We start from the raw sequence: 15,297 nt of genomic DNA, 5'->3' as shown, positions 1-15,297 counted from the left end.
AAATATCTAGTTACATTATGCATCAGCAACAAACTAATAGGAAGCAAAGCCTTAAACCCCAGCAAATATAAAACCTGCAGAGAAAGTAACAGGATCTGTCTCTATAGAAATACTTCCACAATTTTTTTGGAACTTGTTTTGTAGAAACTATATCCCTTTCTAAGCACATCACTGGATGTTTATGTTTACCTCATTTCTCCTGTGCAGTTCTAAGGAAGGAAGAACAATCAGGTTTTATGAGTGGAAGGCACATGTTTTAATAAAGCTACTAATGTGGACTATGACTATCAGTGTGAACCATAACCTAGAATGGGTTGCACATCACATATTTCTGATAACTGGTTCCTGTGAAAGGAAAGCACATCAAATAATTCTCTTCATGTGCTCAGTGTCACCCTAGGATTAAGTCTGTGGACAGTAAACTCTTTGAAGCAGCAGTTCCTACTAGTTTGTAAAATGCTACAAGTTCTAACAACAGTACATGCATAGTCAGCCCTCATATCCTAGGTTAAATTTGTGGGACAATTGTATGGAATTTGTTTAAACCACTCTACTGCCTTTGCTTTTGTATGTAAAGTGTTGTAAACTGGTATGACTGGAATTCTTGCATAAGTATGCATTGAAAACTGTTGTTTTCAACTGAATCATGTTTCGAAGATGTCAGTTGTAGTGTTCATAGTATGATCTTGTAGTGATTCATAATCATTTTGGCTTTGGATTATGTTAAAGAATTTGTTATTTTACTATCTTTTAAAGTCATCTAAGAAATGTTAATGATTCTAAAGCTCTGCTATCTTAGAATTAGGATACTTTGCTCTTCGAGAAGCTGAGTTCTTAAGACAAACATCTGAAAATAACGATCAATTTTCTAGGTTGAAGTCTTGAGTTCAGGTAGCCTGGAGTGAGTTATCCCCTTGCTTTTGTGTTTGTGTAGCATGGTTCTTGATTAAATGATAGATAGAATGATACCAAATTACCATAATGTAAGTAAGGTTTAAAAAAATGATGGGCAGAGAATTTTCCATATACTTCTACTTGCCACAGATCTATCTTACAGTTTTCCTGTCTCCATTTACTACTTTTACCATTCATTCTGGAAGGAAAGTTTGTTACTTTTTTAAAGTAAATACTATTGACAGTAATGAACCACATAATATTGAATCAGTCTGGACTGATGAGAGTGGTCAAAGATGGTCAAATATCGGACGACTGGCTGTGGATTTATTGGTACACTGAATTCGGGTCCTCTTTAATTTCAGACATTTCTCATATGGTCCTGTATGAGTCTTAAGCTTGGGATCTCAAGACCTTAGGCATTGCATTTCTGCTGGAACCTAACAGTGATGAAATTGTGTTTTCACATCTGTCCCCAGAGTAATAATGTAGTCCACAGATTTTAAGTACATCTAATATATAGCAACTCAAACCCTGTTATTAACTATTTATTTCTTCTGTAACATCTCCCTCCCCCTTAAGAAAGGAGATTCTTGTTTGATTTTTTTGGAGGAGTGCCCAGCTCCTGGAGCTTAAAAGATGTAGGGTCCCAGTGCTACTTGGAATTTCTCTGTGTGAACTTAACATATCTACATCCTGCCTGTGTCTTGTCTCCATACTCTTGCACTTAGTGGTTCTTGATAGGCTGCATGGAGAGCCTGATTTTTGTTGTTAACCTTGTTCTGATACACTGTGTTTTCTCTGGTAAGCTGTACAGGGTTCCCTTCAACCTTAGTGTGCAAATAGTCACATGCTATTTCAATTACATACCGCACTTCTCCTGCCACATCAGTTACTCACTGTAACCTCTGAATTATTATGCAGAATTAACTTATGCTTCTTTGCTGCATACTTCAGAAGGTCAGCATTTGCTTTGTTTTCCCTCCTTTCTGACTCAGACAATTATGAAGGCCACGTGATGATACTACTATTAAAATACCAGCTTTTTCTCAGATCCTTCCTTAATAGCCTACTTAACTAGGTGCTTTTTGGGGCTGCTTGTACTACTTAAATGACAATACCTTCCAAAGATTTTTATTAACTGACTGACAGTGATGTTTTGCAAAAACTTCAGGAATTTCCGAGTACATTGGGTGAGCACTTAATAGATGGCAGTTTTTTCTCTAGTACCTTTAGCACATGTAGAAGGCAACAGGAAGGAAGAAGAGAATGTACAAGTTTAGGGACTGTAGCTGTTGAAGCAGTAATTAACAAAAAAAAAGAGATAAATGGAGATGGTAATTTTTTTTAAAATATCCTGTAGATGTGGACCATGAATCGCTGATGTTCTTTCTGTACACAAGGATCAAAACGAGGTGATTGTAGTATTTTGCTAGGATACGTATGTTAAGTTTTGGTACAAAATTCAAAGAATCTTTGTTTCTGACAGACATTAGACACTTAATGATTGAAGCATTGGAAAATATTCTTGATATATTGCTCTACCAGTCTTCCATTAATTATTTCTGTGGGTGATTTTTCCCTCCCCCTTAGGAGTTGAAGGAGAACCAACATTTCAGATGTTGGAAGGAGAAAGTGCTAGCCGAGTGATAGGATACTTCTGAATCTTAAGTAGATTTGGAGGTTATCATGGGGTAATTACTAACTTGAAATATCTGGAAGTATATGATTGTCATGGAAACTTTTAAGAATTGTTGTTATTTTGTATGTCTATGCATTGAAGGTATCCCGAATTAGCAACTATATGCAGAAACCCCAGTACTCTAATTTTGTATCCTGGAGCTGAAGCAACCAATTTGGAAGAAATTGCTGTGATGTCTTCTAATCCATCTGTTATGATCATCATCGATGGAACATGGAGTCAGGCTAAAGATATATTTTACAAGAATTCTCTCTTCCGGCTTCCCAAGCAGGTGAGTTATAACATGTAAACTAAAAATTTTAAGTGTCTCTAATAGGTGCTTGCTTTCTGATCTGCCAATAAGTCAGAGGTGGGGAGGAAAGACATGGAAGTCTTTTTTTTTCCTTCTCAGCTGTGATCAAGTGACAAGGAAAATTTGAACAATTAAATAAAACAACCCTTAAGATCATCAGAAAGATGACTGTAGATATTGAAATTTTCACTTTGTAGCTTGAAATGTGGTTTTGTTTGTTTTGAGTTAATGCATCTAACTTCTTAGTGAATCCCTAATTTGAAAAGTTTAAAACTGGTTTGTGTAGAAAATGTTTGCCTATTGCCTAAGATGTTAGAACATATATAAGTAAACAAATATTTTTTTCCCCCTGTGGAAGTATTTTGCATTGCATAATAAGAAAGCTGACAGGAAAATTTTGTAGCCTCTTATGAAAATGTCACACTGCCGTGTATTTGTTCTTGATCATGTTAAAAACTTTCTGACTTTTGGCAAATGTTCCTTAGAATTTAAGCAGAATGAAAAAAATGACTATTTGTGGATTGTTGGGTTGAGGTTTTTGGCTGTTGATGGGATATGGATTTTTTATTTTTTATTCTTTTTCCATTTGTTTAGTTTTTTATTTTAAGAGGGGTTGGACTAAATAATCTCTAAAGGTCCCTTCCAACCCCTACCATTCTATAATTCTGTGATAACACTGTCCCTTCTGAACTGCCAATAGGGCTTATTAAGCTGTGGCTATCCAATTACTACATCTGTCCCTGCCCAAATGACAATACTCTACATTGAAATGCAATGTTAATCACATGAGTGGACATAGGTTCTGGTTGCTGCGTTGTGGATGGTGTGACACTACTTTTCAAGGAATTTTTTAGTGGATAATTGCATCTTTGGTGGGGCTTTGGCACAGGAATCTTGAATGCAGATTTTGAAGCTACAACTTAATCTTGTGTGACACAGTTGCATTTATTAAGTTTCTCTCTTGTTATTGGATTGAACTCATTTCCATTTATGTGATATAGACACACCAGGTGACATTTCTTTATGTACTACAATGGTGTGTCTGAGTTAAGTTCTCAAAGTACAGATTTTCTAGCAAAGACTCCAGTTTTGCACACTTCAGTTTTGTATCTACATTGTGCCTCATTCATAACCAACATCTAAACACAGAAGTTGAAAAGTGTTACTGTTTAGATTATTTTTAAGTCTTTGGAAGGAAATACAGCTTATTTGTTTCGTATTTTTGTCAAATGTTTGTCAGTGAAGCATGGAAAATCTGGTCAAACCATTAAGTTTCATCTGTGTCTGGAACTTGTCTGTAATACCATAAGTTTGAACTTGTTTGGAAGTCAAAGTGTTGTCTAAAGTGTAGTGCTCCCATTGCTTTAGTTTTTCTCTTGTATTGGTTCTTACAATGAGATTCTTGATTGTATTCCTGTCCCGTTCCCTCACGGTCACATTGCTGGGGAACTGAAGGTGGCAGAGCACACAGCTCCTAGAGAGCTGAAGAGCTGCAGGCTCTTTTGAAAGAAAAGATCTCCACCTCCTTGAGCTGGCAAATGCAGTCAACACAGATCTTCTGTAAGTAGCTGTCCTAACTCCGGTTTTTGTTCTAGTTTGAAACTAATTTGCAGTTCTTCATCTATTGTGATTTTTAAAAACTTCTGGACACCAGTGTGTACAAAACCATGTAAGTGTTCTGAAATACTTATTTCCATCAGCTAGCTCAATTTGGCTGTCCTAAATCACATACAAAACCAGCTTTGCTGCAGGGCAAAGTGGGGCAGAATTTTGTCCTGATCATTTGGGTTCTTGTAGATGGTATATCTGTAAGATATTTCTACCCATATATTGTTATAACTGTGTGTTGCAGACGGAAATTTTTAAACATATAAAAAGTACTGCCCACTGGGTGATATAAACAAGGATTTTCTTTCTGTTTTGTATGTATTTCCACAAGATTAGATTTCTTTGTCCATGTGTAGTTTCTTGACAAAGCTGCCATTTCCATTCAGAGGCATTATTGAAAGTATATTGTAAGATATATTAATACCAACAGTTTTACTTACAAGAAATATTATCTTCATTGCAGGATCACCTTTTGATCAGTGAAGACATGACTGCTCTTGCAGGAGGGCAAAGGAGATGGGAATTTGCAGTCTTAAAAGCCAAAGCCTTAGGGCTGTGATACTAGGATAGTTTGAGTACTGTTAGTCAACATGCTGCTAATGAAAAAAAAAAAAAAGAGCTACTGTGAGTATTATAAATAGTTCCCTTCAGGGGACGAAATCTGTTTTTTATAGAATCTGAGAGTTGTTTTTAGGCTCTTACTGTTGGTAGTATGGCAATTTGGTTATATTGGTGTAAGTGAAACAGAAGTGTAGATTCTAGGTTTTAGTCAAATTGTTTTGGTTTTCAGAGGAAAATGGTGAAACAGATGGAATTTACATCTAGGAACTTAGGAGATACATTTCAATTGAAAAAGAATTGTTTGTCATTCTTGTCGATTTCTTTTGAAACTTGCAAATGTAGTTTTAGCTTTGTTAGTCAGAGCCCCTGCTTATTGCTGGCTTTCTGCTGCTTTTTGGGTTTTTTTTTTTTTCCCAAAATAGATGAATATTCTCAAACATGAAATCCATAAAATCCAGTGATCGAAGCTAAATTCCAGCCCCTTATTCCACAGAAGCCCTTTTGTATCTATTTATTCTGTGATATTTGTCCCTTTCTTGAAAATTAACTTGAGGGCTAGTCTGGGTGTTCTAGATGGCCCTCTTTTTTGCTTCCCTTCTCTTATGTACTTGCTGTAGACAGAACTTCCTCTTAATGGTTTCATGTAAGACAGAAAATCTGGAACAAACAGAAGTGTATTGCACATTTTCTAAAGGTCTTGGTCTGTCCAGTGATTTTAAAACTGCCTAATTTACGTTTGTTATGTGTTATTCAACTTTGTTTGCATTTCATGCTACTTTCCTCTAGAAAGTTAACACCTGATCAGTGTTTTAGGATTTTTTACCTGCTGACAGTTAGGCTGTCTTCAGTAGTGAATTCTGATTTTTGGTAGATCTGTTGTTTGAGCATGTTCCAGGTGACTGTCATTATGGCACTTAACTACTACCTGTGTTTGTCCATAGTGTTTCTGGCAGATCAGGTCACTAGGAGTGTTATAATATGAGAGAGAATGGTGTTTAGGTAATCCATTTTGTTAGCTCTCTGTTCTAGATATCATCTTTGATTTCCTTTTCATTATGATGTTGATATTAGCTTCTGGGCTCTTACTTAGCTTAGCTTACTGCCATTTCCTGATAATAATAGCTGTGGTAGAATCATAGCCATATAACGGTAGGGGTTGGAAGGGACCTCTAAAGATCATCTAGACCAGCCTGTTCCTTATCTGGTATTGTGAACTACAAGACTGGGTTTTTTTTCTCTTCAATTCTTAACATGGAATTTTGTTGATTATATATATCCCATTTCAGTTTATTCCATGGTGAGAATTATTTCTGTCTGTTTCACTCTTGCTTATTATTCCTGAGAAAAAAAAAAAAAATTGGGAGTTTACCAGCTAATGAAACAATGGTTGATTACACCAGATAACTTTTTGAGAATAATCAAAGGAATTTTCCATATGGGAAAGATACTGGAGATAAAGTATCTTCCAGGTACCTTCTTTAAAAAACATAATACTGAAATTTTGTTCCTTGTGTTATAGTTTAATTTTCCCTGTGAACTATGCCTTTTATTTAAACAAATGTACAAAAAGATGAGCAGTCATGTATAAACCAGCAGAATTAATGTAACAGGAAAAAATGAAAAGAGATAGTTGAGCCATTTTGTCCAGTAATGCTTCAAGATAAGTTATCTTCTTACTTAACCTCCTGTGTTACAAATAAATGAATTTGGTCATGCTCATGTAACTAGAACATCACCTGAGGTGCTTGTCACAAACACCTGACAAGAAACTTATCTATGAGAAAAATAGATTCTGCTGGTTTACTAGTCTGAATTCTGCCCCATATACTTCTAATTGCAGCAAGTTTCTGAGAGGACAGAAGTGATTAATCTGGTCTATACATTATTGTTATGGAAGAACTCAATGTTAAAAATGTTCTATTAGGTCTTTTGGGTTATCTGACCAATTTGATCTCATGGTAAGAATGAAAAATCCATGAGTGAAATCTTAAAGATTGTCAAAGGCAATTATTCCGAACAGAGGTCCATAGAGACTCTTGAGAACTGCCAAGTTTCTGAAGTTAGACCTTGCCATACATTTGAGAATTTACTATGGTCCTTTCAAACTTTTTCTCATGTTTTATAATTAACTTCTTCAGTTCTCCTTGTGGGACCACTTTTTTGTGTTATAGATTTTTTTCTTCAACATGGAAGACCCTACAAAATTCTGCTGGGCCAGAATGATATGATGGCCGAGTTTGAGTGGGCCAAAACATCATCTGGCTCTCCATTTTGGGGGGAAAGGAAGCCTAGATTAGATGATTTAGCACTTTTTCTGTTCACCTCTTGAATGCCTGCAGTGATGGGGACTCTACTAAATCCCCAGGGAGGTTTTTGTGATAATTAATTGCTCGCACAGGAAAACAATTCTTATTGAGATTAGTCTCTTTCCAGAGAAACTTGTACCATTGCACCCTGTAATCTCCATGAAGCTTCTTGTGAAGAGAGAGCCTCTGTCTGCTTTGTAGCTACCTTTTACGTATGGAAATACTCATGGTGCCCCTGAGCCTTGTCTTTTCTAGGGAGAGAAGACAAGTGGTATTGGAGTACTAGATGAGATAGTCAAGTATTGAAGGTGATACATCCCTAAAGAGACTCCAGTGTTTAATTCAAGTGTTGACATTTTGAGTTTTAAAATGATATTTTCCTGACTGTGTGTATGTCCTTGAGATAGTTTTTAAGCAATCAGTTTAAACTAGTCTGTCTTATATAAATCTCAGTAGCAATTTTGCCACAGCAGTGTCTGGTCACAGCATGTGCTGTGTAAGTGTATGATCCTGGTAAACAGTGGCTTAATCTGATGCTGTTAAATACAAACCAAATTGAACCTAGCTTTGTAAATGCTCATATGGTATGAGCATTTCCCAAAAGTGAAAGAGATATGGAATAAATACATCTGTATTTTGTCATTTTACCTGTCTAATTTTTTTTTTTTAAGCCTTGTAGTGGAATGTAAATTGTAATTAGTATCCCAGAGGCTGTTATTAAAATAATGGGCAAAAACCAGATCATTTAATATTCAAATGATTCTTTTAAAATTCTGAAATCCTGTCTAATGCAAAATGGAACTGAAAAAGACTTTGAAGTGATAGGATGAATAAAAATGAAAGTATGAAAAGATATTATGCCAAAAAACTCTTGGAAAAGTAAGCAGTAGTATTGTCTATGCTGAACAAAATGGGGTTTTTTTTCTTTTTGACATAATGACACTAAGTGGTGATAGAGATGAGCTTCCATATCCAAAACTGAAATATTAAACATTGCTGGATATTCTTATTGGTCCCACTGTGGCTGATACTTAAACATAGAATCATAGAATGGTAGAGTTGGAAGGGATCTTTAGAGATCATCTAGTCCAACCCCCCCCGCAGAAGCAGGTTCACCTAGATCAGGTCGCACAGGAACATGTCCAGGTGGGTCTTGAAGACCTCCAAGGAAGGAGACTCTACACTCTCCCTGGGCAACCTGTTCCCCTGCTCCCTCACCCTCACAGTGAAATAGTTTTTTCTTATGTTTAAATGGAATTTCTTGTGTTCCAGCTTCATCCCATTACCCCTTGTCCTGTCGCTAAATACTGTTGAAAAAAGGGATGTCCCAGCCTCCTGACATCCACTATTTAGACATTTGTAAATGTTAATAAGATCCTCCCTCAGTCTCCTCTGTTTCCCTTTTTAAAGGAAATAGTATTTTGCTGTCCTTAACCATTTTTTAATTGGAGTCACATTTTTAAACTATGATGGATAGTTTGGTTGTTACTAAATAATGTTTGATTTTAATTTGATGTTAGTTGATACTTCCTGTTATTGAAATCATGTAGAGCTGCTGGAGTTTTCAAGTGCAGAAATAGAGTCCTGTGGGGGGAAAAAAAAAAGTTTTCCCTTGTTTAAGTGTGACCTAACTGACTTTAATCTCTTAGATCAAGTGTAACGGTCTCATTTAGCGGTTTGAGTGTTATTTCATTTTTGCTTGTGCCATCTGGGTAGTACTGTGGTAAGTCTGAACTCATGCTGTAACTGCCAGCAGACAGGTAGTGCTCAGTGAAGACACCATGGAGCAGTGCAAAGGCCACATCTAAGCACTATATTAAACTAAGTTTGGTAATTTTGTGCTGAAATAAACTAGAGATCTCCTGTAACTTCTGAGTACTTAAAATTTGCAGTCAGATGGTAAAATATGATAATAAGATTGTCTGTAAGCAAACAAGAGCACTCTCTTACAGATTGAATTTTGTTCACTCTATGACTATGTTGTTTCATATTTCTCATTGAGCTAGGCACCAAGGCCAGTACTGTAGGATTTTTCTGGCTGTTTCCTGTTTCTGCTTTATTTCCTGATTTCCTAAGTTGTAGTTCATATTTAAATACTCTGTAAATTGTTCTCTATCTGAATAAGGAATTTTGTTTAATATATAGAAACTTGGGGTTGATAATGGACTTTTGCAGGACTGAGTACAATGTCATAATATTTGGAATTTAAGAAGGCGAGTGTTTGTCTGGGGAAGAGAATGAGGTAGCTATGACACCATCTAAAAAAAGAGAGTTTTAAAAGAAAAGACAGATGCAATTCCTGCAGGCATTATCTGTAAATGAAAAAGAAACTGTTATAACACCAATTCTTCAACAAATGGTGATTTCAGCTTTTAATCAATGTTCTGTAGGTAGAAAAGAGCTATTTTAGTAATGAAAGATCAGCAATTCTTAATTGCAAGATACACTACAAAGACACAATAAATTTGGAGGCATTAGAAGATCACATTTAATTATGTTTCTTCACAGCTTCACCGATTTTGGTAATACAAATTGCTTATGTTGAATGATTTTAAAGATACTGTAGGATATTTTAATAAACTCTATTGTTGTTTTAAATTGCTAATAAATCTAAAGATCTTCAAAAAAAAGCTCTTTTAATCAACAGCTCAGTTAGCAGAGCTTTTTTCTTTGTAAAGAATCTTTGAAGAAATTTCAATTGAGCTGTTCTAGAAAGTCCCAGAGGAAATACTTTTGTGAATCTAATTTAACTTTATCTGAAATATTTAAATTGATGTAATGATCCAGAATAATTCTTATTGTCTAGAATTTTTATGAATGACAAAGCATGAGCCTGGACAAACTTTATACCAGAAAATTGAGATGTATGGCCTAAGATGACTTATATAGTTTTTAATATGATTACATTAATCGTGTCTTGTAGCCTGTGAGCTGGCACCGTCTAGAGAGCACATTATCCCCGAATGTTTTGCATAGACACAACTGAGGAAAAGGCCGCATGCATTAGAGCATGTACTGCAGGCTTTCTTGCAACAGCTGTTGCGGTTTACAAAGGCGGTACAGGAGAAGTATTTCTTTAGCTTCGAGCAGTGGGTGCCGTTAGTTCAGAAGGAAGAATGAACTGGTTTGCACAGCAGGTAAGCTTGGCACAGTTCAGCTGGTGGTATATTGTATGAAGCAATCACAGAGCACTGGGTGAAGCTGCTTCAGTTTATGAGGAGAAAAGCATAACTTAGTGGGAACAGATGGCTAAAAACCCCATTTGACCTCCTACTCCTTCAGCACCAAAAAAGAGTTGAAAAAATTAGCATAGTGTCAAGGACACACATAAAAATACAGGTGAGCTGTAGATAATACATAAATCAGTTTTCTTTATGTATAAAAATTTCTAAACCACTCTTGGAAATCCAAGCATCTGATATCTGAAATTCTGAATGGATTATTTCTGTAACCTGTTATCTTGTTTTCCCTTTTTAAACAGCCAATGAAAAGCCCATTGGGATCATTATGCTTGTGCTGTGTAGTTGTAGGAAAAAAAAAGCATTCTCCATCCCTTAAAAATGTTGAAAAATGCTACACACTTGATTTGGAGAATTTGGACTGGGGAGGAATTCATGTGTTGGTATTCAGGTATCCAAAAATAATTTAAACTGAATGTATCATGATCTATGAAAACTGCAATTTTAAGATGATTTCAATCTAGCCAACAGTCAGTAGAAATGTTATTTCAGAGGGTTGGGAAAGAAGCATAAATTGTAATTCAGTTAGAATGATTTTGCTTTTTCTTTCTGTATTGTGATGCATAGTATTTATATCTTATAATCCATAATTCCTTGACATTTTGTAGTCACAAAATACTTTCTAAATATCTCAGAAGAGCACAGTGTTTTCATGAAGTTGGAATATTCCAGTTGCAGTGTTAGCATTTGCACAGGTTGTGTAACTATGCTTCTAGTTCAATTCACTGTGAGTCTGAATGGTGTGCCTGCTTCTGCATGAGTGAGCAGAGTTTGAGGGGTGTAGCTTCATAGTCACTTTCACTCTCTAATTCTTTGTTGGTGTGTTTCTCTGCTACCAAATGGGCATAGGAATGCGAACAGCATAATGCCAACAAATCATCCTGTCTATTTATACATTTCACTCAGCATTGCTGATCAGATATTCATAGAACCATAGAATGGTAGTGGTTGGAAGGGACCTTTATAGAGATCATCTGGTCCAACTCCCCATATTCAACTTGTTACTTTCCTTTCCCGTCATGCCTTCAGAATTTCTGACACATCTATTTTGTTTTCTTTATATTTCCTTTATTATAGGAAAATGCATATATCAGTTAAAATCCAGTTTCTTACAGAAAATTTTTAACCCTTGGTATTTACCTTTTGATTCAGTTTGTACTGTATGCTAACATCTGTGTGACTAGTGGTGAACAATTGTACAAGCATATACTTGTATTGGTCTAAGCACCAAGCGAGTTGATATTTTTATATACAAGTTAAGATTATGCTTGCTGTTCTTCTCTCTGCCTCCTCACCCTTCTGTCCCCAATATAGGATTTATTTTCCCAACCAGCTTCCTCAGTGCAGGATATGACTTTTAAAGACTTTTAACAAATCTGTGTGCAGTCTTGATTGAGCTTTTAAAAAATGAAAGGTAGCTTTGAGATTAGGGGTTCATCAGTACACCTGACGTACCGTAGCTAGTGTTTTAACACTAGTTGAAAATGAAATGTGTATTTCTTATCCTGTAAGAGGAGAGTACGAAATGCCAGCTTGAGAATTATATGTCGTGGTACCCAGAAATGACAGGCATGTATTTGTGCAGACTTTGTTATTTAGAGGGTTTGGCAAACACTGCGTACAGTAATTTAGTAAATATTTAGAGAAGCTAGAGTTTTTGATCAGTCTTGAGAACACCTATTAGCAGTAACCTTGGAGAAGAGCTTTGAATAGAGTCAGAACAACTTCAGCTCATGCAAAGCAGGCTATTAGTGAGGGACATGTCATTTAAAATCATAATTTTATTGATCTATACACCTATCAATACTTGGCACAAATAAATTACCTTTGTCAGAAAAGGTGCTAATATCCTGAGAGATTGACATTGTGATGTGTATATAACAACACGCAGTCCCTTCTAAGGAGGCAAAATCATTCTTATCAATTCTTTAAAAGTCCAGGACACTTATGCAAAGGAAATTCTTGAAAGAAGAATGAAGTCACCCAGAATGATTTAGCCACAATATTTATATTTGGCTCTAGAATTGTCAATATTTTGAGGATGGTCATGCCTCATTGCTATCTCAGACAGTCAACAGTGAAGACTTGGAGAATGTGGGCATCAGGAAATCTGGACATCTCCACAGTCTAAGATTATCACAGTGTTGCATTATTCCTCTAGTACTGCCTGTAATTGATTATGTTTCTGGATATCCTTCCACACATCTAAAGAGGCTGCAGTAACACCTATACCAAATATATTAATGGAAAAGATGATAAATAATAGAATTAGAAGAGCCATGGATAAATAAATAGCCCAATGCAGCTATTGAAAACATGTGATGTATCACAAGATCACTGGAGCTCTTCATTCACTTGCTTCATGACTTCTTCAGAAGCAGCCTGACTGAAGCAGAGTGTGGAGGTCACTTTTGGCAGGTGGTCTTGCCATGTACCTTCAATAAAACTACATGTCTTGTTGTAGTTTAACCACAGTCAGTGAGCGGGCACCATGCAGCTGCTTGTACACTTGTCCTCCACTCTCTGCCCCTGGTGGCATTGAGAGGAGAATCAGAAAAAGAAATACAACTCATGGGTTGAGGAAAGCACAGGTTAATAATTGAAATAAAATATAATAATAACAATAGCAGTCATAATGATATAAATGAAAATGAAGATAACAAAAAGACAGAGGAATAAACCCCAAGACAGACAAGGAATGCTCAGTGCAATTGCTCACCATCTGCTGAGTGATGCTGAGCCAGTCTCTGAGCAGCTATTCTCCCCTCTCTGCCAGCTGCCCCATGTTTTTATACTGAGTGTGATGCCCTATGGTATGAAATAGCCTTTGGCTAGTTCAGGTAGGCCGTCCTGGCCGTGCTGTCTCACAGCTCTCTCAGAGCATGGGAAACTGGAAAATCCACATATCAGGATAAATGCTACTTAGCAACAACTAAAATGTCAGTGTGTTATACATGTTGTTCTCAAATAAAAAATCCCACAACAAACCAGCTACTTGAAGTAAATTGACTCTTTCCCACTTGGAATCGGGACAGCATTGTAAGAGGAAAAACTGTCTCTCATAAAAAATATTAAACGGGGTAGCAGTAACTGGTCTGTTTTCATGGTGATTGTAATTTTATTTTATGGCTTGTAGAGATGTCATCAGGGGAGCCCCCAGTGAAATCCATGCTGTTCAGCTTATTCTGAAGTAATTCAAAGGACGGTTTACTAGATAAGTGTTAAACTTTCATCATGGCATTAAGCTATGTAGAGTGATAATGAGAAGGCCCAGCTGTGAAGAGTTGTAGAAAGACTATGAGGCTCGGTAACTGGACATAAACATAGCACAGGAAATTCACTGTAGATAAAAACTCATGAAAGCATACACCAAAAATTACCCTAATTTTACTTTTGTTTGGTGTTTTTTTGTTTTTCTTTTAGAAAAAGTTCTTAACTGAGCTTTACTCAACAGCAATGAGATTTTGGAATTATAATAACAAGCTCCATGAAAACCTCAGTTCAGTGCCCATGAGAACTGAAAAATGTAGTGTTATATGCACATATGTTTGTTTGCTATGTATGCTGTTTATTTCAGTCCCACAGCCCTCCTATTAAAAAAAAGTAAAAGCAGGAAAGTTCACAGACATCTGGAAGAGGTTCAAAGAAAGCCAACAAATTATTAACATTTAGAAATATCTAAAGGGTGGGTGTCAGGAGGTTGGGACATCCCTTTTTTCTGTTGTAGCTAGCAACAGGACAAGGGGTAATGGGATGAAGCTGGAACATAAAAAGTTCCACGTAAAAATAAGAAAAAACTATTTCACTGTGAGGGTGAGGGAGAAGTGGCACAGGCTGCCCAGAGGGATTGTGGAGGCTCCTTCCTTGGAGGTCTTCAAGATCCGCCTGGACACGTTCCTATGTGACCTGATCTAGGTGAACCTGCTTCTGCAGGGGGGTTGGACTAGATGATCTCTAAAGGTCCCTTCCAACTCCTACCGTTCTATGATTCTATGAAATGATCTAAGTATGAGATGGATTGTATATAGCAAATGGCAGAGTTGACTGTTCTTTAACTGGAAAGACAACCAGCGCAGCATGGTAAAGATTTATAATTGCATGTGACACACAAATGAGTAAATAAGGACCATTTGTTGACTGTTCTTGCCATAAGAAAATAAATGGCATCAAAAGATGTAGGTAGTGAGAAGTTCAGATGACCATGTGGTTGTTCTTCACACATGTGTCTTTACTGTTGGGATTTGTATATCTTTGGAGTTCAGAAAGTAACTGCACAAAATCATGTAAGGAAAATCCATTGAGGAGTCACTTCCAGATTGTGACCCTGACATGAACTGCAGTTGCATTTCTATGAATTTATTTTTAGATTATGGCCTACGTTTATTTAGACTTTTTTCATTAAAAAAATGAGTTATGACATCTAAATAACTGGGAAAATCCAACTAATTGAATTTTCTTAAAAGACTGAAAAAAATTGGATTTTCTTACAAGACCCCATTCCAAGTTCTAGAAACACAGAGCCATGCATGCTTCAGATTTTGAAAGTTATCAATAAAGTATTAGGTGGGAGGCAATGGTTCTTAGACATATTATGGGGATGATTGTGTATTCATACTTTCTAATGCAAGACTGGATGTTTTGTGCAATGCCTTATGATCTACAGGTGGCAGAATTGCACTTGTTCTTTTGATGCTG

At 36.4% G+C, this 15,297-nt stretch overlaps 1 protein-coding gene across 1 annotated transcript in view; it reads left to right on the top strand.

The window, feature by feature from the left end:
* Positions 1-15,297, top strand: part of DTWD2 (DTW domain containing 2) — a 70,854-nt gene that overhangs the window by 36,337 nt on the left and 19,220 nt on the right. The window contains exon 4 of the mRNA XM_062018596.1: positions 2,678-2,867. Coding sequence (XP_061874580.1) covers positions 2,678-2,867 — 190 coding nt within the window. The remainder of the gene's footprint in view (positions 1-2,677; positions 2,868-15,297) is intronic.

Source organism: Colius striatus, chromosome Z, assembly GCF_028858725.1.
Source record: "Colius striatus isolate bColStr4 chromosome Z, bColStr4.1.hap1, whole genome shotgun sequence".
NCBI lineage: Eukaryota > Metazoa > Chordata > Aves > Coliiformes > Coliidae > Colius > Colius striatus.
Note: the sequence above shows the minus strand (reverse complement) of the source record. Positions and strands in the feature narration are given on the sequence as shown.